This window comes from Erithacus rubecula (assembly GCF_903797595.1).
Source record: "Erithacus rubecula genome assembly, chromosome: 10".
NCBI classification, from domain to species: Eukaryota; Metazoa; Chordata; class Aves; order Passeriformes; family Muscicapidae; genus Erithacus; species Erithacus rubecula.
The window spans coordinates 25,191,127-25,214,562 of record NC_136662.1 but is presented as its reverse complement, the minus strand read 5'-3'; the positions used below and the strand labels follow the sequence as shown (position 1 = coordinate 25,214,562).

Below are 23,436 nucleotides of genomic sequence, written 5' to 3'. Positions count from 1 at the left end.
GCATTACAATGAGACTGAGGGCCATACATGCTTTTTACATGCATTTCTTACATCCTTTTGACAAGTGCCATGCTGTGGGCAATATCCTCCTCCTGGACTGCCATACCAAGCCAACACCAACCAACTCTTCCCTGAAATGGAAATACCTGTCACCACATTGCTGTTTACCCAGCTGGCTTCACACCCTTTTTTCAGCATCTGTAGTACCACACCTGTGTTTAGCCTAAATCTAAAGTTTCTTTCTGGTTGTGCAAATGTAGTTTCTTTACATTTTCTCTTATTCTCCTAGAGCTGCAATCACCAGATTTTGCCAAAATTTTACACCATGCAAACTGCTGCATCTGTTGCTTTTCTCCAAATGAAAGCATGTTTATGTCTAGTTTTTTGTACATGTCTTGAGCAGTCAGGAAACTTCATGCCTAGATTCTGAGCAGCTGGTCAGCAAATGCCAAACATGGTCCAGCAAGAGCAAAGAGAAGCCCACAGTGTTGTTTCCCTGATATGAAGGAGATATCCTTCTGGAGATGCTGGCCCCAGATCACTTGAGACAGCAAAATGTTTTGTTTTTTTCAGCCACCTTTTCCTGGAGCCACCTGCCCACTGATCACCCAACAGAGCTGCTGATGGAAAACTGCAGGTCTGAGAGCTTGGGACTGTTCTTAGAGAGGAGAAGAGCTCCAGGCTGATTTCCTAGAAAGGAGATTAAACAAGGGCCTCCCAGATGCTAACAAGTGACTCAACCTAAGAATCTCCAGGCTGAGGAACAGCTTGGGAGTGTGCACTTGTAGAGCCTCAGAGGAGAGCCCTGCTGAACACTCAGGGCCCTGGCAGGCAGGACTCAGATCCTGAGAGGAAGGCTTGTGCACCTTCTCTGACCTCTCTCACACTGGATATAACCCTCTCTGAGGCAGCTGGCACTTCCTACCTTATTTTGGAGAGTCATGGAACCAATTTACAGTAACAACCACTTGTGCAATGCTGTAGTGGCCCATGGCAGGTAGCCAGCAGGCTCCTCCACCACCCTCATGGTGCAGCACACTGCTCGAACTGTGCACATGTCCCTCCTGCACAGCTCTGCCTTCCCTCCACCAAAAGCACTTTCAAGTGCCAGAATTGTTCACAGGCACATTTGAACATTTGCAATCCAAACACAAAGAGGATTTCCTGAACAGTGCTTTCCAGTGTGAAGGATCTCTCAGCTTAGCCCACGGCATTCCCAATTCTTACTCACTAACTCAAAGCCCAAGAGTCTCTATCAAATGTGCTGGCAAAAGTGGAGTTTGTCCAGCTGCAGGGTGAGGAGCAACATGCCAAAAATGAGGCAAAAGGAGCTCTTCTCACTCCCATCACCATCCCAGCAGAGAGAGCACAAGCAACTAGGAGACCCAGAAGTTGAAAAGAAGTTTTATGTTCCACTTTCAAGCAGTTTCAAAGCCAGTTTAAAGACAAAAATGTACAGTGAATTCTACCACACTTCATGTCCTAGGAGTGTCAGTTATTTAAAAATAGAACCTGGAAGCTGCAAGAGTTCTGTTCAGTCCAGTGGGAGGTGATGATAATCTGCACATACTCACAACAGCACCTGGGCTCTTACTTCATAAAATAAGCTCTGTGTGCTGTCCAGCTAAAAATCTGGCAAAAGGATTAATTCCAATTGGAAGCACATAACTTCATGTGTCCAGAATTAACTCTAAAAGTGTGCCTAAGATTTTAAATAATGGTCTCAAATGTAACACTGTAATGATTAACATTTGCTAAAAGGTAGGACACTAATGAAACCAAACCCATCTCAATTCTGCATGCTTTACTTTTATACAGACTCTAGAGAGTCAGATATAAAAACTGAAAAGGAACAGAAAAGTATCACTAGTCTGAAGCTGTGCAAGTGTGAAACTAAGAAAGCAAGCATGGGTACTTTAAAATGCTCTCTGCATGCACTGTCTCTCAGGGCAAAGGAAGTATCAGGAATGTAATTTTTTCAAGCAGTTCATTCCTACCAGACTCAAGTCAGTGTCTCACTGGCTGCTGCAGCTCCAGAGCTGAAGGTATCATTTATGTCTCTGTACAGTTAGGGCTAGGTCAGCATTGATCCCATAATTAAATACTGCTACAGATCACAAGCAAGAGCCCATCATTCCCTTCTGGGAACTGTTCACAATAACCTCAGTAAATTTTCAATGCATACCATGTTATCACTAAAGAAAGATGCACCATTATCTGGCAAAATTAAAGTATTATTAATGCATTACTGAACTTGGGTTATTTCCTGAAGGAAGGGAACTGCTTCAGAGCTACACATTTTCACCACCTGCTCTAACTAAACACAAATTAATTGTCTGTGGACAGACTTGTGCTCCTGCTCACTTTGCTGGTAGCAATTATCTCTTCTGTACTAATTCTGTCCTCATTAAGTGAGATACTGCTGCCACTTCCTTTACTGAGACAATTCCCACTGTATAATCACATCTTCCTCCCATGCTTCCCAATTATACTTCTCTAGTCCATGTCCACACCAATTTCATAAGCATGGGTCTTTCACAGAGGTTTTCCAAACCCCACAATCTTCCTTTCCTTCTTGCCCACAGCTCTTTGTCTCTCAAGCATGCAGCACATTTTAAATACATGTATGCTATTACTGATCACGTCTCTCTGCAACCGCTTTGGCTTCCTCAGACATTTCTTGTGGCATGTTTTATTTTCACTATAATTATCTGCTGTGTATGTTGTCCTTCCAAATGCTAGTTTAAAAATAACAAAAGTATTAGTTAGATCTGGGACACGTAAAGAAGGTCAATATTAATATGATTCATGAAGTTCCAGCAACCATGGAGAGGACAAAGGAATCAAGACTATACACAGAAAATCCAAGAGGGGCTTTTGCCTCATGCCAGACATCCCAGTTGACTTTTCTGCCTTTGCTTATACATCTGTCCTCAACACCACATCCATTCTCAACTTTATTTGGAGGACAGTGGGGTTCAAAGGGACCCAAGGAGATAAAAATCAGAGTGACTAAGACTTTACTTCCAAAATGCCTTGAGAGAGATTCCCCGAGTAGGAGCAGCTCTCCAAGCAGGAACTAAGAACAGAAAAAAGGAATCAAAGCAAAGGAAGAGCACAGAGAAACCTTCTCCCCACCACCTTGGAAAGTCACCTCTGCCACCTACCTGAAATATTCCATATCAGAAAGGAAGAAAGACCAGAAAGAAAGCTTGCTTCATTGTTTTCTCACCAGGGATTCCAAAGGAGAAAATTCCCTGACACAGAAAGAATCCAAAGCCTGGCCAAAAAAGAGGGAATTTGTAACAAAGACTGCAACAGGCCAGACTTAATTTTCACTAGCAACACTTAGATGGAAACAGGAGGTTTTCATAATGGATTTTCATATTTGAAAGTCAAATACAGCTGTAGTTTGACAGAGGCTGACTCACTGAGCTCCAGGGCATGCTGAAGCACAATCACACTGTTTGCTTCCTCCAGTTCTCCCAGAGAGGCAAGAACTGGCATCAGAGAGAAGCCAGGCTGAAGGGTGACCTCTGCTTTGAAAAGGACAGACAATTTTATCATGGATACCATGCCCTGAGCCTCAGTTCTTTTATCACACATTCTTCTCAGCACATTTATAAAATATAGGACAAGATATAAAAATCCTACAATTCTGGGATAAAGTGACCTTTTTCCTCTGAAAAGCTAAGGTCAGGCTCCACAGGAAAAAGAGTAGTTTGTAAAAATATTTCAAAAATCTGCATGTTAACTTTCACCAGTTGCAGATCCACAGGGCTCAAACATACAGAAGAGCTGCTCTGTCTCCAGAGCAGCAGGACTATGTGGGTCTGATCAACTCATCTGAATGAAACACCAAATTACACCTCCCATCCTGCAGAAATCCGCAAGAAATTCAACAGCAGAAAACTCCACCTTCAGTAAAAACCACCCATTGTCAAGTGCAACAAACTAGGAGGAAAGTATATGTTAGGACTGAATTTCTGGCTGTGAAACACCATCTGGAGCCAACTTCTTACAGAGCAGTTTTGCCTGCAGGATGTGGATGGCATCAGGAGTGCAGTGAATTGGAGCTTGCCTCAAGTTCTGATATATTCAAATCATTGCTGCCAGAAGTGTGTGCAGCACAGCAAACTGCTGTGCAAGCATGTCATATAAAATATATTTTACAAAGCCAGGCTTTATAATCTTCACCTCCTGAAAGTAAAAGATCACTCCAAATACAATTATATCATCTCAAATACAATTAGCACAGCACAGGCTTATTACCAACAGAAGCACATCACAACCTAAGACATTTTTATTCCGAGCAAACAAAGAAAGAACAAAAGTTCTGATTGAAATCTGGCTTATTCATTTCAGCAAAAAATTGTTTGCAGAACTTGAGAAACCCTTAAATGCTTACTGCAGATGTTGGCTTGTAGGAGCAGAAATTTACTTTCATAATAAGAGGTTTCCCTGAAGCTCTATGGTTTATGGCACTGAAGCAGAAATTTATAAAACAAAATCCTGGTCTTACAGCCATTGGTAAAGGCTTTGCCATTGATTCCCACAGGACCAGCATCACTCTTGCTCTAACAAACAGAATCACCATTTAATATCTACTTTTTACTACATTCTACTGTAAGATACTCTTTATGCACTGCAATATATGCAAGTGGCAAACTTTGATATTAGGAGACATTTGTGCTTTGAAATAGAGAAAGTAGTGAGAGGAAATGCCAGCAGTCCTCTGGATTTCCCAAGTGAATTAAACTTTAAACTGTGTTTTCCTTAAGAATAGTAATTACATTCTTAGACCCCAAAAATGTCACTGTCCTTAAATAAGTCTGCAGAGATGTCATCAAAGGGTCACTGAGTGAACCTTCCAGGATGGAGAAATCTACTGCTTAATCATTCCAAGTTGTGGGGACTCAGATCCTAACCACACCAGGGTGGAAATGATCTCCAGCAGCATTTACAGGCCAAAGTAAATTGCAAGGGATTTGTTTTCTCCAATGATTTATTTAATTACTTTTCAAATTAAGCTAGCTACTCAGGTAATTGTGGAAACAATCTCAGTGAGCAGTCTGTGGCACCCCAGATGTGAGCTCTGGCAGAGCTGTGTGGGTGCCAGGCTCACAGAGAGGCAGCCAGGTGTCCCTTCCCTGCAGGGAGAGCACCTCAGATCCACCAGCTGGGCTTTGTATCCACACTCCACTGGGCTTTTAGGACACATCAGGCAGACCTGGTGTCACAGACATTACAAAGCAGAAATCTAAGGGCTTGGCAGAGCAGCAGGCTCCTCTTGTTTAAAAATGATATTACAGATTCTCCTGAAAATAGCAACAAATTAATTTCTGTAGGCACCCAGAGCAAAAGCCCTGCTTCTTCTATGGACTCAGCTGATCCAAATGCTACTTTATTTTCCACTCTCCTCCTTAAAAAGGAAAAAAACCAAAAAATCCATGTAAACTTCAACTGTAAATATGCAGACCTGCAAGCCTTCCAAGGAAAGGCAAGAAAATAAAATTGCTGAGATCATGGGAATCTCAGTCTTACAGGTAGCAAGCATCACCAGAAGAACACACAGTGTGCAGGAGCTTTGCTTCCCAACCCTCCACTTCCAGAAGTCTTGTCTGAGTCCTACCATGCAAGAGGCAGGGGCAGCCCTAGCAAATCCCATTTTCTAGAAAATCCAAGGAACTCAGAGCTCAGCTCCTGCAGAGCAGGTGAGAAGACAGAAAAACCATTAAATTTTATCAGATGCATGGGCATAGAGCAGGAAATGGGGACAGAGGATCCAGGGACATCGGTGGAAGGGAACTCCTGAGATCCACAGTCCCACCTTCCACAGAACCACCCACTCCCTGAAACTTTGAACTGCATGATTCTTGCTCTGGCTTTTACGTTCCAGGGCTGTAACAGCTTATTAAGTGTGGGGGAGTGTCTGCAGGGCAAACAGTGAGAGAGGAGAACAAAACCTTTCATCTCCAGGCCTGGGCTCCTCACTTGGACAAGCCAAGCAGCACAAGTGAGCTGTGGGACAGCTCTGGGGAGGAACCAGCCCCCTCCCAGCTCCTAATCAGCACTGAAAGGGGAGCTGTGGGCCAGAGAAAATGAAGTCAGCAATCCCCAGGAGGAGGTGAAAGGGCACCTCCCAGGCTGGGGCCCTGCTGATGGCACCCCTCGGGTGTCCTTTCTTCTGCACTCACAAAGGAATCCAAGCAAATCATTGAAAAGTGCCTCAGGGCAGAGCCTGCTGCTAGATCAGGTTTGCCCTGCTAAAACAATAAATGAGGTAATGCATGAAAGTGCCTTCTATTTGAGAACATTTCATTCATAAAACAGAAATACCAAAAGCTTTGCAACCAAATAAACTTCATAGAAGGGTTTCAAAGGCCCCCCAGCTGGCCCTGCAAGACAGCAGAGCGAGCTGCAGGGACTCTGTGGCACAAGGCTCACTGTTTCCAAGGACAGCACTGCAGCTTGAAATGAGAGCTGACAACTTCCAGGTCATTAACCCGACAGTGTAAACAGGACTATGGACATGAACAGCACTCAGGTGGGCTGGAGCAATGGCCTGAGTGCAGAGCTCCACTGCTCTGCTTTGTCTTCAGAGCTTCCAGGAAAACTTTTATTCTCCTCTCCCTTCTTCTCATCCTCAGGATATGTGGAGCCTGGTGCTGGCTATATTTGTGTTGCTAGCTGAAAGAACAGCAGAACATGCCAAGCATTTAATAACAAAATTCCAGCCTTGTGACACAACCAGTAATCCCAAGACTGGAAACTAACCTCGTATTTCTATTCAGCATAAAACCTTAATCCTAAGAAGAAGAGCACCACTATTTTTGTTTTGCCTGAACCTTTTCTACAGACATGCACCTCACAAATGAAGAAACTTTCTGTGCACCAGGTGGAACAGGGCTGTATTACCTGGGTACCTATGGCATATGTAGATTGGTAGTTCTGACAACACAGGAACTGCTAAAACTAGCTGTGCTTATCTGTGTGCTCTCACAAGAACTGGTTTTAGCTGGGAGAGCTGCTGTCGTGGCCACTACTGGTCCCCCAGACCTTGGGGACACCCCTGTGGAGAGGAGACAAATAGAGCTTTGCAGGGAAGATCACAGCTGGGTGTGAACATGCACAGAGCAATTCTCATCTAACCCTCACTGAAAAATGACAGGGCAGGAGGCTCAGCAAGACCCCCAACGTGCATCAGAGACACATCTAATGACTCATCAAGACCTCTGCAGAAGGCAGAGAAGAAATTCTTCCAGCTCCAGGTTGGTGTTTCAACCACTATTTACCTTGATAATTTCCATCACCAGATCCCAACCATGTTCTCACTGCTGCAGCTGCCCTGGCTTCGACCCTAGTCAGGCTTGCAGTGCACAAAGTGCCATCAGACACCTGAAATTCCATTTTATAGCAGCTTTTACCATCACTAACTGTGCTGCAGATGTGAGGCTGTGCCTGACAAAGCTGCAGCACGAGCCTCTGCTGTATCTCAGCACAGACAGCAAACCTGCTCATCTGTGCCAACTCACAAGTCACAAACAGCAGAAAAATTGTGGCCCTGCACACAGCCCTGTACAGCTGCAGTATGTGACACATGAAACTGCAAATGTAAGAGTTTTAGAGGAAGACAAAAACTGTGTTAACAATAATTGATGCAGAGGGTGCTTTTGTTCCTATACCCAGAAGCACAAAAAGTTTGTACCCCTATTAAGTAGCTCTAATGTGTGTTGAACCACAGGGTTCATGCAATTTTGGGTTGTCTTGCCCTGGCACTACAATATTTTCTGCAAAGCTCTTTCCATTCCCAACGTGATGGGCATGTTTTGCAAAGCCCATGATCTGGCCATGTTATTTCAAAGCATCCTTTCAGAAGGAAGAGATTTACCTTCAATCAGGACTAAGCCACCCTTGGCAGCTGCTAGCAGCAGTTTTAGGGGCACAGGTGGAAGGTGGCACACTTACTCTGCGGAATGACACCACGTAGAACGTGTCCTCCCTCCGGTGAATGGCTTCAAAGAAGTCCTGATAGCTCCTGGGAGAGGCATAATACACCTGCAGCTCATTCCCTGAGTTCCTGCTGAAATAGGGAAGGGCAAAGGGAATTATTGTAGACAAGACAGCTAATTCCACGGAGACAATGACTTTGAAACCTGCTTTTTAAAGAAACTGCAGCCCTTCATCCACTGAAAGAAAAATGAGACAAACAGAACACAGGTAAAGACAATGAAACTACTCTGCATTTTTTGAAAGTTCAAGGTGCTTCAAAGGTCTTGCTGTGGCAAAGTTTTCCATATTTGTTTTTGTCTGTGGTTCTGAGGCCAGCAAAAGCCTAGCTCAACAGGAAAAAAAGTTTCAACCTAAAGTGTCTGAAAAACTGTGATGACTTTTGAAAATACATTTAAGGATAAAATTTCATTCTGAAATAAAATAACAAATAATTTAATAATTTTCTTTTATTGCTAAGAATCCAAACCACTGAAATTGAAAGAAGTGCGAAGTTAAGCTTAAACAGAGCTTTCAATTTACTGTCAAATGACAAATCCCCCTTCTTTCTTACACACCTATTTTTTTTTTGTTCTGCTGTGTCCTCTGGTCAACTCAAAAGATTTTTCCCCTGATCAACTCATAGGTTTGCTCTTGATTTCCAATTGAGACAGAGGAGCAAAAATAAGATATTCACCAGCCAAATTCTGGCTTATCTTTTCCACGGTTCTCATCTTACACATATGAGGCACAAGGAAAAGATGCTCTAAACCATTCCAAGCCAAAACACTGGTAAGTCCTTTAACCATGGTACTTATCCACTGTTTATCTTGGAAAGGTGAGAAATTCCTAGCATATACTGCTATCATTTATACTTCCCCAATCCCATTCCAAACTAACTTATTTAATCACACTGGAAGGCTGTACTCAGGGAAACCATTAGCTGGACCTTCAACCTGTCATTGAAATTTCCTCCACTTTAACAACACACTGTGTGTTTGTGGCAAGGACACTGACCAGGCATCCCTCCCCTCCCAGGCTGTCTCCTGCTGACCCAGGTTCTGAACTAGGGGGACTAATTTAGATTATTTATTATTATTTAGATTATTAGAGACTTTCTCTAGCAGCAGTAAGAGCAGGCTGTCCCCATCTTCTCTTCCACTGCTACCAGAGTCCTGTGGCAAGCAGCCTGCCAGGCCAGTTGCCCCTTCTGAACTGGGGGTGGAAGTCTTGGAGCAGGCAGCTCTACTCTGCACATCCCTTCCTGCATAACTATGCAGAGAGGAATGGGATCCCAACCTCCACACACAGCAAACAAAGACTGATTTGGAGCTAATTTGGGCTTGATTACTCATTCAGGAGAACTTCAAGGGCCAGAAAGCCACTCCTGAGATGGAGCAGAATGTTGGACTAGAGATCTCCAGAGGTCCTTTACAACCCAAACTACCCTGTGATTCTGTGATTTCATGGAGCACCTAATAGCTGGTGGCTCTAGGAGGAACTGGAAATCTGTTCTATGTTCTTAGCAGCTCCAGGACAGCCTCAGCATGCAGCTGCCATGACTCACTGGTCCTGTTCATATAAACATCATTAATCTGAAAAAAAAACCCCCAAAAAATCTCACTTCCTCTGGAGCACCACAGATGCTGAGCTGCATGATGTTGCACACTGTTTCCAATAATCCAGATAATTTATTTTCAAGAGTAATGCAAGGCATGGATATTAAACTGCCTTATGGCATGAGGCTTGTTCATCAGTGTTCAGTTAACACAGCTATTCTTCATCTGCTAGTAGAACTCAAAAAGCTTTTCCTTTTGGTTTTTTTTCCTTTTAAGTCAAGATGTATCTAAATTTAACAGCTTGTTTTCTGTAACATTTGCCTGCAGCTTTCTCTTTCCCCCAGGCTGATCCTGCTTTCAAAGCAGCAATGCAAACAGAAAGGCCACAGCTGCCTTCTATTCCCACAGCACCATTTTCAGGTGCAGGTCTCACCAAAAAGTCCCCTCTTAAAGTTCTTAATCATAATCTGGTGCCAGCTCTAATGGCTCTACTCTTGAAGACAATGAGAAAAACCTTTACCAGACTCAGGGTCCTCTGAAACCTTCTTACAGTTCTCACAGAGAGTCCAAAGTTAGTTCCCCCTCTTTTCCCCTAAATATTCCCATCTGTTTAGAAAGGGATTCTGGAGAGCAAAGCAAGGATTTCCTTAAAATTCATGGCTAGAAAGGCCCTGGAAGAGTGGTGCTGTGATACAGGGGTCCCTTTATGTGTAATATAAATAATTAGAAGCAGTTATTTGCTAAGGGACAGAAAAGGACAAGAAAAGCAGCTGCATTTGCCTTAAGAACCCTGAGAAGATGAAAATGGGCACTCTTTACCAACTGTTGGTGAAAAACTGGGAGCTGTTCTACCTTACCTGAGACTGGTGTCTGTGTAAGGCATGGCCATTAGCTGGGAATCTGTTTTGTCACTGAGGGAGCTCTAAAAAAGGGGGAAAAAGAACAGATGAAACAAAGTGAAACCAATAAAAATTCCCTTGTTTTGCAACTACATTAAATACAACACACAGAGTGGGGGGCAGAGGTCAATCAGTGCCCTGTACCAGAAATGTGCATTTTTCCACTGAAACATGAGAAACTGAAATGGTCAGCAATCAAGCTGGAACAACAAAACCAGCAAGATTTTAATACAGCCAAATTTGAAGTCAGCATTCAGAGACAAGAAAGGGAGCTTGGTACCACAGACAACATTTCCAAGTATTCTACCATTCTGCTCTGGACACCAGTGAGAAGAATCTGAAGGATACACAACACTTAAGAAAAATGAAGTATTTCCCACATTGTAATGCTCAATTCTTTTTAAAGCTGTTACTACCTCTAATAAGTTTAAATACTTTGAAAATTCATTGTCTTAATTTCAGCCTTGATATCAGTATGCCATGTAGATAAAAGAGTTTTTAAGAAATAGGAAATATAAGCACAAGTCTCATAATTTCTTAGTCTTACCAAAAAAATAAAATAATCCCTCTAGCAAGAAATTTAAACAATAGAAATATTTCAACACAATCAATCAGCTGTGGCCCTTATCAGTGAATCAGATGAATGTGCTGTAGGTTGCATTTCTCTCCACTAAGCAATTGCTTATCCTTACAGAGAAGCCATTTAAAAGGATAATGATTGATTTCATTCTAGAAAATGCTGAACATATTGTGTTGGCTGCTAAAACAATTTAAAACCCTGAATCCAAGAGCAGGAATGGAAGAAAACAACTCTGACAATGTAATAACCAACCAACCCCAGCAATTTAAAATGGGGATTGCTGGCTGCCCTGGTTACAGGCACAATGGCACTTTAGTCTGTGATGGCAAGGGAAAGGAGTGAGGGGTGAACAAGGAGGGCTGAGGGGTGAACAGGGAGAGCTGAGGGGTGAACAGGGAGAGCTGAGGGGTGAACAGGGAGAGCTGAGGGGTGAACAGGGAGAGCTGAGGGGTGAACAGGGAGGGCTGAGGGGTGAACAGGGAGCGCTGAGGGATGCCCAGGGAGGGCTGAGGGATGAACAGGGAGGGCTGAGGGGTGAACAGGGAGGGCTGAGGGGTGAACAGGGAGGGCTGAGGGGTGAACAGGGAGGGCTGAGGGGTGAACAGGGAGGGCTGAGGGATGAACAGGGAGCGCTGAGGGATGCCCAGGGAGGGCTGAGGGATGCCCAGGGAGTGCAGAGGGATGCCCCAGGAACAGCTGTGTCCTGCCCACCTGTGGCACTCGTGCTCTCTGCTGCTGCTGGCTGTTGCTGAGGCGCCGGGACCGCGTGCGCTCCACCTCGTGCCTGTGCACCCATCCCCGCAGCTCGTGGGTCAGCCTGGGAAAGCAGGGAGAAGCACAGGCATGGACTCAGATGGGCTTTTTTTTAAAATGAAAAAGACACTACCAAGCTCAGAGTGTGTTCTTAGTGGTGAACTTCCTCAGCCTTCTCTAGAGCAGCTAAGACAATGTGTCCACCACACACTGCAAAAAATGCTGGCACAGCAGCTCAGGGGTGTGCAACAGCTCAGCCACCACAGAGGTGGTGCCTTAGGATTCCAGTTTTCATATTCTTCATCTATTTGCAGTCCTGCAGTTCTTTAGTGTATAACTCTATTCCATATACAGTCAGCTGCTGCTTCCCAATTTTGGTCAGGCACAATTCCTCTCCAGGCCTGGGAATCAAGGACACCTCACTGTTTCAGGCCCCCAGATATGGAAACAAATGTGAGTTGGGAGTTGGGAGCAAATTTGGGGTAAATGACTTCATTACCTGAAGCTCTAATTGGAAGATTAACCTCCAATATGCAAATGAACCAAACTTATAAAAATGTGAAAACTTGTGACTTGTGGTCCATTCTGGGTACAGCCCCACCCAGTATCTGAAGGTCTTTAATAAATACCTGCTTTTACTTTCTTAATCTTGTCTACCCTCTGTTCCAGGTAGCCACTACAAGGCATCATAGATGCTGAATTTTACTATTAAGATAACTTCTTTTTAATACCACAGGAAGGAAATACAATTTTAAGATTTATGTATAAACTATTAGATTCATAGGTGTTCCCATATAAAGTAGATACAGTCCTTTCTTTTGGCCAACAAACAGTAATTTTGAAATTACTGGAAGGACTACTGAAATTAAAAACCAAAAACTGATAAATTCAAAACAAATTATTGGTTAAGAATAAATTATGGCAAATAAATCTGAGAGAAAGAATGGACAAAGAAAATGGAGATAAGGTTAGTGACTCATATCTACAGAAAAAGTGGAGCTAGGTGTTTTCTAAAAGTGAACAAAGAACATCTGCAATGTCAGGCTCAGTCTCCTTCTATCACAAGCTGAAGAATAGAAGACCATCTCTTACATAACTTTCAGAGAAAGGCTTTTAGCTGGACTTGATTTCCATATCATTAACATTTCTACATATGATCAGAAAATTGTTACTTGGTTATTGCAAGTGTGAAAAGAGAGTGATGAAAGTCATCACTAAAAGCATGGAAAGATTACAAAGATCCAAATGGATCTGTCCTTATGGCAGCAGCACCATTCCCAGCTGTCCAGCAGCACTCAGCTAGCACAGAGTTTATAGATCAGCTCCCAGCAGGGTGTTTGCTCACCTCAGGGACTCTGTCCTGTTGATCAGAGGCCGGCAGGGGGGTGGTGGTGGTGAAATATATAACAGTGGCTCTTCTGAGACTATCATTAGTGCTTTGTTATCAGATACAGAACGGTCATACCTGGGAAAAAAATCAACAAAAGCATGTCAAGAAATCCCTTAAAAAACTTCTTCATGACCCTTTGACCAAAGCCAGAGAATGAGCACTGACTCCAGCAGACCCATGAACGTTACAGCTGCTCCCATGAGAGCTCAGAAACAGGTGAGAAACAATTGCTATCAAACATGCAGTGTTCTCAGTCAATCCCTCAAAGGGGGCTGACAGCTCTCAATGCAGGGCAGAAAGATGAGCATTAGCAGATGTTGGATCTCTTCCCAAGAAAGCCAGATATTGATAGAATATGTAGTCTGTAAAATATTCCTCATAGTATGCAAACTATGTGATCTCTGCAGGCACAACTTTGTTTTCATTCCAGAGCTGTGCAAGACTTGCTACAGAAATACTGAATTTATTATCCACTAAAACCATGCAGATAAAAAGACCATAAGCAATATGACAATTGAGCAGCCACAAACTATATTACAAGTGGGTGCAGAGGACTTACATCTCTGTCTCCAGAATCTAGCTTGGTTTTGATAAAAAGTAAAAAGGAGCATGTATTTCTCAGTACAAAAATCCATAACATTCTCAGCAATTCCTGAGGGGTTAACTATCTATCATCAAATACCTAGTGTAGGTTTCCCTCTTGACAGGTTATCAGTGTAACTGCTTTAATCCTCTGGGTTTTCACAGACTTGTAGCTCCTGAACCTCAACTTCTTTTTGAAAAATCAGGTATAAGGGTTTATGAAAGCTTTATTCATAGTCTCCTTCCTTTCCCAGCTTTCTCTTCAACTTCATGTCTGCTTCTCCTCTCTACTGCATCTAGGAGTGATAAAGAATATGCAGCAAAGAGCTCACAGCTTACCAAACCCAGGGTGAAACAGTGAAAGAAAAGGAGGTTGAGGCACAAGTACATTCTCCTAAGAAAACCACTCCACTGCTCTGTCCCACAGGTCATGGTCTGAAATGTACCACGTAGGATCCAAAGCCCTCACCATGGCTACAGCCTTAAAATGCTCCTGATTTATTGCCTCCTTTCTGCATGGCAAAATACATGAGGGCTTTCTGCACATCTGTGCCTGGCTTTGTTCAACCAGCCAAAACACTCCACTGGAAAGGGACAGTCTAATAGGATAAATCTTGTAAGGGGAAAACATGAGCTGTATTAGCCAGACTTCAATCTGGAGGCAATTATATGTTCACTTATGCAGTGCATGCTGGAGATCTAGGAAGCCTGAAAGCCAGTATTTAATTAAATAATGGATAAGCACAGGGATGGACTCAGATAGACTTTTTTAAATGAAAAAGACACTGCTAAGCTCAGAGTGTGTTCTTAGTTGTGAACTTCCTCAGTCTTCCCTTGAGCAACTAAGAAAATAAATACCCTGGCTTGAAAAGTAAAAAGAGAGAGATAATATGACAAATATCACAACTATGCAAGCTAAAATATAGATCAGAGATAAAAAGCAAACAGCTGAATTGAAGAAGGCCCTGAAAGTCTTGGTGACAAGCACTTGTGGATGTGCTCTCTGCCCTAACACTGTGCATTACAGCCACGTGTACACTCCTGAAGCTCCATGTGTTGGGTACTCTGGAGATAAAACAGCACATTCATTTGAAAAGCAAACTGAGCAGCATTCAAAACACTGTGTTTGGGACTCAGGTGCTCCGTAAAAGCAGCAAGAGCACTGGGCAAAAGGGTGAGCAAGGCAGGGAGGGCTACAAGCACCTCTGCCACCTGAAATCTGTAAAAGGTTTTCATCTCACCTGTTACTCTCCTCAGAAATGATGCCCTCAGGTTCCTTCTGAGCTGGGCTGGACTCCTGGCCAGCTGAGAACTCCAGGAGGTTTCTGGTGCGGTGGTTAGAGCTCACAGTGGAATCTGCTCCATTGGGATCCTTCTCAAATACACTGGAACACATCATAAAACAGAGCATAACATAATAAACATAACAGCAAAATGTACCACACACAGAAGGGCTCTGCAAGGCATTTCTGTAAGGCATTAAATGCTCAGGTGGAGAAGTTTCTGGCTGCTGTTACATTACATGGATAAGGTTCATGTCACACCTAAAAAACTGATCTGTCAATATAATACCACTGTTCAAAGCAGTATAGCCAGAAAAACATTTCTGTTCTCTCTTCCAGTTAGAATTACTTGAAGGATTCTGATGCTCTAGTTTTTACATTCCCTCACACAAGCTTCACCTGCTGAAACTGAGAACACTCTGCTTGTAACCCAGGTCTAAAGGGATACAAAAATGATCTAAAATCAAATTAAAGCATTTCTAAACTTTAACTTTCACCAGCCTCAAAGTACAATTTACATAGTTTATATGAATACAACATGTAAGGAAAACTTAGCTATCAAATTCCATGCAGCTGCAAGCCTGGAATGTTATGCAAGACATCTACCAGGACTGTGCACAAATCTAAATATGTTCAATTCTGCTTGGATTTAGAACAACTGACAAGGCCAACAGCCCCATGGGCAGCAGGTCATGGTGCCACACACCCTGCCCTGGCATGGATGAAGGATCCTGTGCTGGAGGCTGCTCAACCAGGCAGCCATGCAGCTCAGGGGTCTCTGTGCTGCCCTCCATGCAGCTCAGGGGTCTCTGTGCTGCCCTCCATGCAGCACTGGGGTCTCTCTGCTGCCCTCCATGCAGCACTGGGGTCTCTGTGCTGCCCTCCATGCAGCACTGGGGTCTCTGTGCTGCCCTCCATGCAGCTCTGGGGTCTCTGTGCTGCCCTCCATGCAGCTCTGGGGTCTCTGTGCTGCCCTCCATGCAGCACTGGGCTCTCTGTGCTGCCCTCCATGCAGCACTGGGCTCTCTGTGCTGCCGTCCATGCAGCACTGGGCTCTCTGTGCTGCCCTCCATGCAGCACTGGGCTCTCTGTGCTGCTCTCTGTGCAGAGAGGCAGCAGCACTGCAGTGTGAGCTGGAAACACAACCCCACCACTGCTGTACCACACCTGCAGCCTCAGGAGGGTGAGCTGCAAGGGAGAACTCTCAAAAGCACACAAGCAATACTTCAATTTCTCCTCTCCAGAGGCTGGCTTTCCTCTTTCATAACGGTTGCTTCCTGAAATATGCATGTTTACAAACCCAAGCCCTAACCTTCTTGGCTAACATCAGCAGGGCATCACCAGCAGCAACAGAGTGAAAACATAGAAATCCAACAAGCCCCCTCTCTGCCATTCATGCTGATCATAGCCCAGAGTGGATTTTAACTCATGCCCCACCCCTCCTGTGCAGCAGAGCATAAACTCTGCAGGGGAGGATTTCCTGGTTTTACATGGCATCACTTTGCAACAGGCAACAAGTACAAATAGAGATGGGCAAAACCTAGCAATGAGGGCAGATTAAATACTCCACAACAGCAGAGAGCAGACAGAATTGCCTAGAAATTGCCTCTTTTTTGCCAACACTTTTGCACTTCTAATAGCAGTAACCCAGCTGTCCTTGTGAGCAGGTGGGTCATGTTCTGAAGCACAGGAGTCAGGACAATCCCAGACCCAGGCTGACACTGCTCTGACTGCCTCCTCTCCTCCAGGTTTCTAGGCAGCAGCACAGAATGAGGGCAGCAGAAAGCTACAGGCTCTGCTTTCACTTGTGCCAATGGGCAGGAATGCACTGACAGTTTCCTTACTGCCTGTGTGCATTGGTATCCAAATGTCTCATTGCTTCTACTGCATGGAAAGCTGGATGGTTTATTCATAGCCTCCCATCAGGCAACACCAGGCCTACCCAATTCTACAGAAACAATCTCCACTACCTACTAGGTTTTATGAGAACACATTTCTTCTCTGCCAATGAAAGCATCAGCACAACTGGCAGTGCCTCAAGCCCAAGGACCAGAGCTCACAACAAAGGCTGATGCTCAAACAGATGCCTGACGTTTGTGCTGGAAGCCACTCACCTGTGAAATGCCCTTGCTGTACTTAATCTGCAGTCATGACAGCCAGAAGTACGTGGTACTTAATTCATCACACCAAGAATAGCCCTCAGAAGATCTGAATGTTGTTAACTCTCCTGCAAATCCTTTCTCCACTGCCTTAAGTGTATCAGCCATGCAGAGTGCTGCTGGACCTCCTGGATCCCACTTCTTTCCCATTCAAAATGACACACAGAATCAGAGAAACTTTCCATCTAATTAATTAGTTATAGCTGAGGAAAAAATCCAAGCAGAAGAACAGCAACAAATTGCTTTTTTCCATCATGCTTCCTCCTTCCTGTGTGTCTCATTCTGCCAAAGCAATTCTTGCTATTTCAGGCTCCAGCTTGGTGAGGTGAAGTGTCACATACAATTCATTCCTACTGCAGTTCACCCTGAACTCTGAACAACAGAGAAAGCCAAACCAAGGATAAAGACACACACTGCTCTACAATCACAGCTAATCTTCCTTTTTGTGATTTAGTTGTTTTAGCCACACACCCACTCTAAACCACACATGCCTCACTTGATTGCATCAGCTCCAGAAGAGAGGAAATGTTTATTTTTCCTCCTCTGAAGTGTAAAACCTCTTAATCTTTTTATCAAATATCAGCTGAGCACAGGATGTTTCAACCTGAAAGAAGATATCTTCAGCAGCAAAAGAGAAAGAAGGAGGTGAGCAGAATATGTTCTGCCATCCTTACAGGCACAAACCATAAACCACGGTGCCCACTTCTGACAACCTCTGAACACAAACTGGAGAAGAAAACACAGTATCAGGGTGCTTTTCCCAATGCCCTTTCCTTCACCAGAATTGTTATTTGTCTTTTGAAGCAGGGCTAGAAGCAATTTCTTCTGTATGGGCCACTTTTGCACACCCATTCTTTTTCTAGGACATTGAAAATTACTGCTCCTTCTTAATGTCTCAGACATGTCTGAAAAAATACATGTAAAAAATCCCCTTTGTTGCTCCTCTGGTTTGTGGCAATGACCCAAAACCACAATAACTTTAGTTCTGGATAAGGAAAAGCCCCACAAATTGATATCCTGCCCCACTTCCACCTTCTAATTACTTGGGGAGATTTGTTAGTTTTTTCCCCCATGTGAACAGAAGATGTTGGTGTTCTGTTGAATGGATTCTTCCTCTTTTCTCCCCAGAGGGAACACTAGTGAGTTTCTCTATATATAGGGCTCCATCTTCAGGAAACAAGCAGGGGAGGATGCACAGGTAATGGTCCACATCCTCCAGTTTCTCCAAAGCCTTTCCTTGCCACGTGGCTACCTGAGGGTCTGAGACAGGGTATCAGAAATATCCCCCTTTGACATCTCAATAGGGGGAGAAATGCATGACTTAGGAGCAAGGAATCCCTTCAAGCAGCTGGGATGGTGATGGACCTGTCCTGCAGAGCTGCATCTGGAAACATCTGCCCACCTCAGGCATGCTCAAGCAGAACAGATCCCAGCACCATGGCACTGAAGAGGAAGTAAATATTGGACATTTAAAAACATCAGGCAGAAGAGTGAAAAAGAAAGGTAGAAGATTCCATTCAGAGGGAAGAAAGCTTCAGAAAAAACAGTATTTTCAACTAAGATATCTACAGCTGGTTTAAGAACTGGTTTAATATGGCAGATGGCAAAAGCATGGATGTTTTTTTCATCCTGCTGAGCTACAAGATGAGAAGCTGGAAAAGGAAGAGCACTTTGGCATACCTGCCCTGTGCAAGTCCTGCTATTTGCTGGAACCGAGTTACTGCCCCACATTAAAAGTCAAAAAAGACTGAAGCTGAGATTTGGCTTTCCTGAGCAGTCTTTTAGAAGTTGGAATCTTTGCTGTTTGGCTCACTCACACACCTGGGGTGCCTAGCAAGGCTGGAGAGGCTGCATTTGGACATCCCAGATACTGTGAGCTTGAAAGGGTTTTCACAAGCCACAAACACCCTGCCCAAGCTGGCTGAGCTCTCTGCTTGTTTCAGATGCAAAACCAGATCCAAGGGAAAAAAGAACCACTAAATACTTCATGCAGATGTTTGCTCAGAAGTGTAGATAAATTTGATTATAAGAGGGAAAGAAAAGCAGCACTCCTGCCATGGTTTCTCCAGGCATTCAACAGCACCTGATATTTTAGCTGTATTTTTACTTCTTTGGTTTGAATGTCAGTTTGATAAATGTGAAAGCAAATCTTGCCAGGAGCCCAAACTAAATTTCATTTGTGCTTCTGGCTGAACAAATCCTGTGCACTTCAAGTTTTGAATACTGACATTTAAGTTGTACAGTAATTTGTAGACTAAAGCCAACAGTGATATCATAACAAAGAGTTTTCTGGGGACAGAACCATCTCTGAGTATGAGCTGGGAAGTTTCCAACAAGCTAAAGTTGACATTGCAAGGAGACACCAACCAAAGACCTTGTCCTCTTCCTAACTGATTCCAGACAAGGCTGCCATAGTGCCAGACACTCTGGAAAGTATTTCTTGTTTCTATTCCCAGTGAGTGCACCATCTGCTGACAGCAAGGCTCTGCCTCCTCCAGAGCTGCCCTCTCTGAGTGCTGGGCTCCAGAGCAGCCCAGCCTTCTTCCTCTGCAGGGGAACAGGAGGAAAACAACCCAAAGTGGAGTTTCTGTGTATTCTTGTTGTGCTTTGCATGCTTTAAATAGCAATTTATTCTTAATAAAGCCTCTGGAAAAGAAAGGAAGAAGGCAAATACTGACACCCAGAGCACTTTTTTTTTTTTTTTTTGCTTGGAAAACTCTACCATTATCTGGCCTTTTATTACCAAAGTTTGTGGCTGTGATCAGCAGAGGAGAGAAGAAGGAAAACCTTCCTGCTCCCAGAGCTGTAGTTTGTAAGAAAACCAAAGCTATTCAATTTTGTTAAAGCATCAACCTATCAAGAGAGGTATTGAAAGGTCTGGAACCTAGACCCATGTCCAATTCACCCAGCCTGACCTTTTCATCTTGATTTCTCCCTCTGTCTTCAAGGAGAAGCTACAGCAAACAACAGCAAACTTGCAGAAAAACACTGCTGAATGCACCAGGCTCAGAATAATCCTGCTCTCCCACACCCCAGCTCAGGATTGCTCAGCTTGACTGAGGGCACTAGACCATAGTGACACCAATACAGGTGTGCTCAATGGATGGGGGTGCCCCAATCCCTCATGCTCCAAAAGCTTAGCAGACCCCAGTAGTGCTGACCAGCACCCTGCACACCAGGTGGGATGCTAATCTGGGTACTGGAATCAAAGACTTGTGTTTTCACTACTTTATCCTCACAAGGAGAAGGTTGTGGTACCTTGCAAGCTGAACAATCCTTGGGCAATTTCCTCTTTAGTAAAAGATGATTAATCTTAGCACTTCTGGGTTTTTTTTCCCTGTTTGTGCTACCAATTTAAGAAGTGAGACATACCCCTAAGTCTTTCAGGAGTCAAAAGCCACTGCTTCTGCATTTGCTGTAGTCTATGACAACAGCAAATTACACTTCTCAGCTAGCAGGGCCAGCGTCTTTATTTGCAACTGCTCAGTGGTTCTAAACTTTTACCAGATTCTTCAGTTTCCAGGATAGTCCTGGAAAGTAGAGGAAAATCCATGAGGACACCCTGGAGAGGAGCAGCAGTGAAGTGTCTGCTGAAGGCCAGCCCTTCTAGTGCAGCTGCTGGAGGCCAGCAGGACACAGGAGGTTTGGAAGCAGCAGCTGTACTGAGCAGCATGGATCAATCACCCCCTCAGCCATCCTCCACCACAAACAGCCTTCTGCACCTCACCAGGTCTGTGCTCAGCTTGAAAGGGGTCCCAGCCACACAGAGGTGGCCAGCTTGTAAGAAAACACAGAATAATACTACTAAAAAAACCCAGCATCACACCACCCTCTCAAACATCCTGCTCCAATCTCCTTGCAAATCTGCCTTTCCTCCCTCTAACTTCATCTTTTTCTTTGTTTTCTGTCCACTACATAGTGGTAGCTAGGACACATTCTGGCTGGCTGACATCTTAATAAATGCTCTAAGACTGCTGCTAGATGACAACCACCATGTGAACTTACACAGACTGATGATGGGGGAAAAAATAACTAGCTGAACACTTTTATAGCCAAAAAGATAATGCTACAGCCACCAGCAAATACCTGGCTTACATGCTTTGCTGCTACTGTCCCAAGAAGAGATGCAGAAAATTCATCTTTTGCCATCTTCTGTGGTTGTTCTCCTTTCCCTGCTTTTTACACGACTTGGGTTGTTTTCCTGCAAATATTTTACTACTACATGTAAGAATTGCATTAAAAAAAAAAAACAAAACAAGCACACAAGACAATTTATATTCAAATGAGAACAGGGAAGAGAATCAAAATAAAAATATTCCCAAAATAAATACATGGATTGTTTAGACTAGAACATGTGCTTGGTTGCCATTTCTTTCAGCCTTGTTTGTGCTTGTTTAACACATTTTCAGATGTGTTTATTCTAAGGCACAGTCCAACACAAATGTGGAAATCAAAGGAGGAAAAAAAGGCATGTAGGAACTGCAATAATTTGAAAATGAGCAGATTTGATGTGGTAAGTGCTAAAAAACCAGCACAGCTAATTAGAGGTTTGTCAATGCCAACAGCCAGCCATGTCTCAGGGATGCCATGCCAGCTGGGAGTGGCACCAATGCTGGCTCCACAGAGGGCACACATGGAGGCAGGAGAGCCTGGCTGCCAGCACACCTGGCTCCAGGTGCCCTGCTCCCAGCCCTGAGTGCCAAGGCCTGTGTGCTCACTGCCTTTTGTGCAAACACTGCTGGTTGCCAACTCCTGCCTTGCACCTCACAGAATGCAAGGCTGGGGCAAGGGGGTGACCTCTGCAATGAGCTGAGCCAAAATGCACCCTTTCCCCTCCACACACCTCACCAATCACTCTTAAATAATAATAAAAGTAAGTTTTTGTAAGTGTTGAATCCAAATCCAAATAACTCACAAAGATTACAGAATAGTTCACTGACACACAGATGGGAAATTCCTGGGCGCCTTTCTCCTGGAATAACACAAGCAGATAAAACAGAAACACTGATAGAATTCCTGCTAAATTGCTTCTGCTTTTAATAGCTGAAAGTTTCAGTTTTCAATACAAAGCAGCAACAGGCCCAAAGAGTTCAGTAACACACAACTACCTAATGCAGAGTGACTCCACACAAGCCCTTTTCACATCCTCAAACCACACTGGCATTCAATTTATATTGAATTAACTTGCATTCTTTTCTTAGGGGTACCATGGTGCTCTGTCAAAGACTGAAGGATGTTCTGAAAGGCTTGGTGGTAATTAAGCAGATTGGGCAGCACTCTTCCTTTAGTATTTTCAAACAGATTTCTTGGGTCAACAGGCCAATTTCCCTACCAGACTTTCACCCCCACCCTCAAATTCCCAACTTACAGATTAGCCCTACACATATCTGTCAGCATGAAAAAATGTATCAGCAGAATAATTTTATCTGCTAAACTTGTTTGCCAAAGGCTGCCACATCCTGGACTGCTTTCCATAATCTTAAAACAGCTGAACAGCAGTCTTGGAGTGCTCCAAGAAACATCACAAACATCTCACCACACACACAGAGTCAACAAAAGTCAAGACCAATTAAAAAAATTATGTATTAGACTTTGTTAGTTCTGTGTTTTCCTCTGCATTAAGGGACATGTGTTGCAGTATCTCCACAGCCACCCATCCAGGTAGTGTTGTGGGATGCTTGCTCTGATTTGACAGGAAGAGGGAACCTATACATCTGCCCTTCTGTTTTACCTCTAGTATTCAAAAAAAATATCTGCCACTTCTCACCAGAAACTCAGAAGCATATTAGAATAAGGGAATTTCAAAGTCTGCTACAGATTTTAGGGGGAGCATTTCCCACAATTTTGCTTTTTTTGGATGTCACTCTCTCTTTGCAATGGTACATTGGTTTTAAGTAACAAAATATTCACTGCTAATATGTTTGGATCAAAATATTCTGAGCCCAAATGCTGGCACACCTCCCTTCAGATGTGCAAGTGAAATTATTTCTTACACAGAAAAATGGCAACACAAGGTTTCAGACCATGTTCACCTCCAGCTGACCGCTGCATGGAAATTAGGGATTCCACAGTTAGTTAATTTGGGGGAAAAGAGTGGTTTTGCTGAACTATAAGTTAGCATGGATATTATCACAAAAAATTATTTATTTCTGTAAGTAATGGCAGGGACTGAAAAAAAACCACAACTAATGGAAGCTGCTGTTGTTAAGGACTAAGCAGAACAGCGGTACTGTCACATTTGT

The 23,436-nt window shown here is 43.7% G+C and overlaps 1 protein-coding gene across 2 annotated transcripts in view; it reads right to left on the bottom strand.

Moving 5' to 3' along the window:
- The window catches only part of ATF6 (activating transcription factor 6), a 67,299-nt gene that overhangs the window by 30,400 nt on the left and 13,463 nt on the right, over window positions 1–23,436 (bottom strand). Inside the window, exons 10-14 of one of the 2 annotated variants that reach the window (XM_079314156.1) lie at window positions 14,994–15,137; window positions 13,126–13,245; window positions 11,739–11,844; window positions 10,406–10,470; window positions 7,969–8,083 (exon numbers count right to left, since the gene is read on the bottom strand). In XM_079314156.1, the coding sequence (XP_079170282.1) occupies window positions 7,969–8,083; window positions 10,406–10,470; window positions 11,739–11,844; window positions 13,126–13,245; window positions 14,994–15,137 (550 nt within the window). The remainder of the gene's footprint in view (window positions 1–7,968; window positions 8,084–10,405; window positions 10,471–11,738; window positions 11,845–13,125; window positions 13,246–14,993; window positions 15,138–23,436) is intronic. The other variant, XM_079314157.1, reaches the window with a different exon arrangement.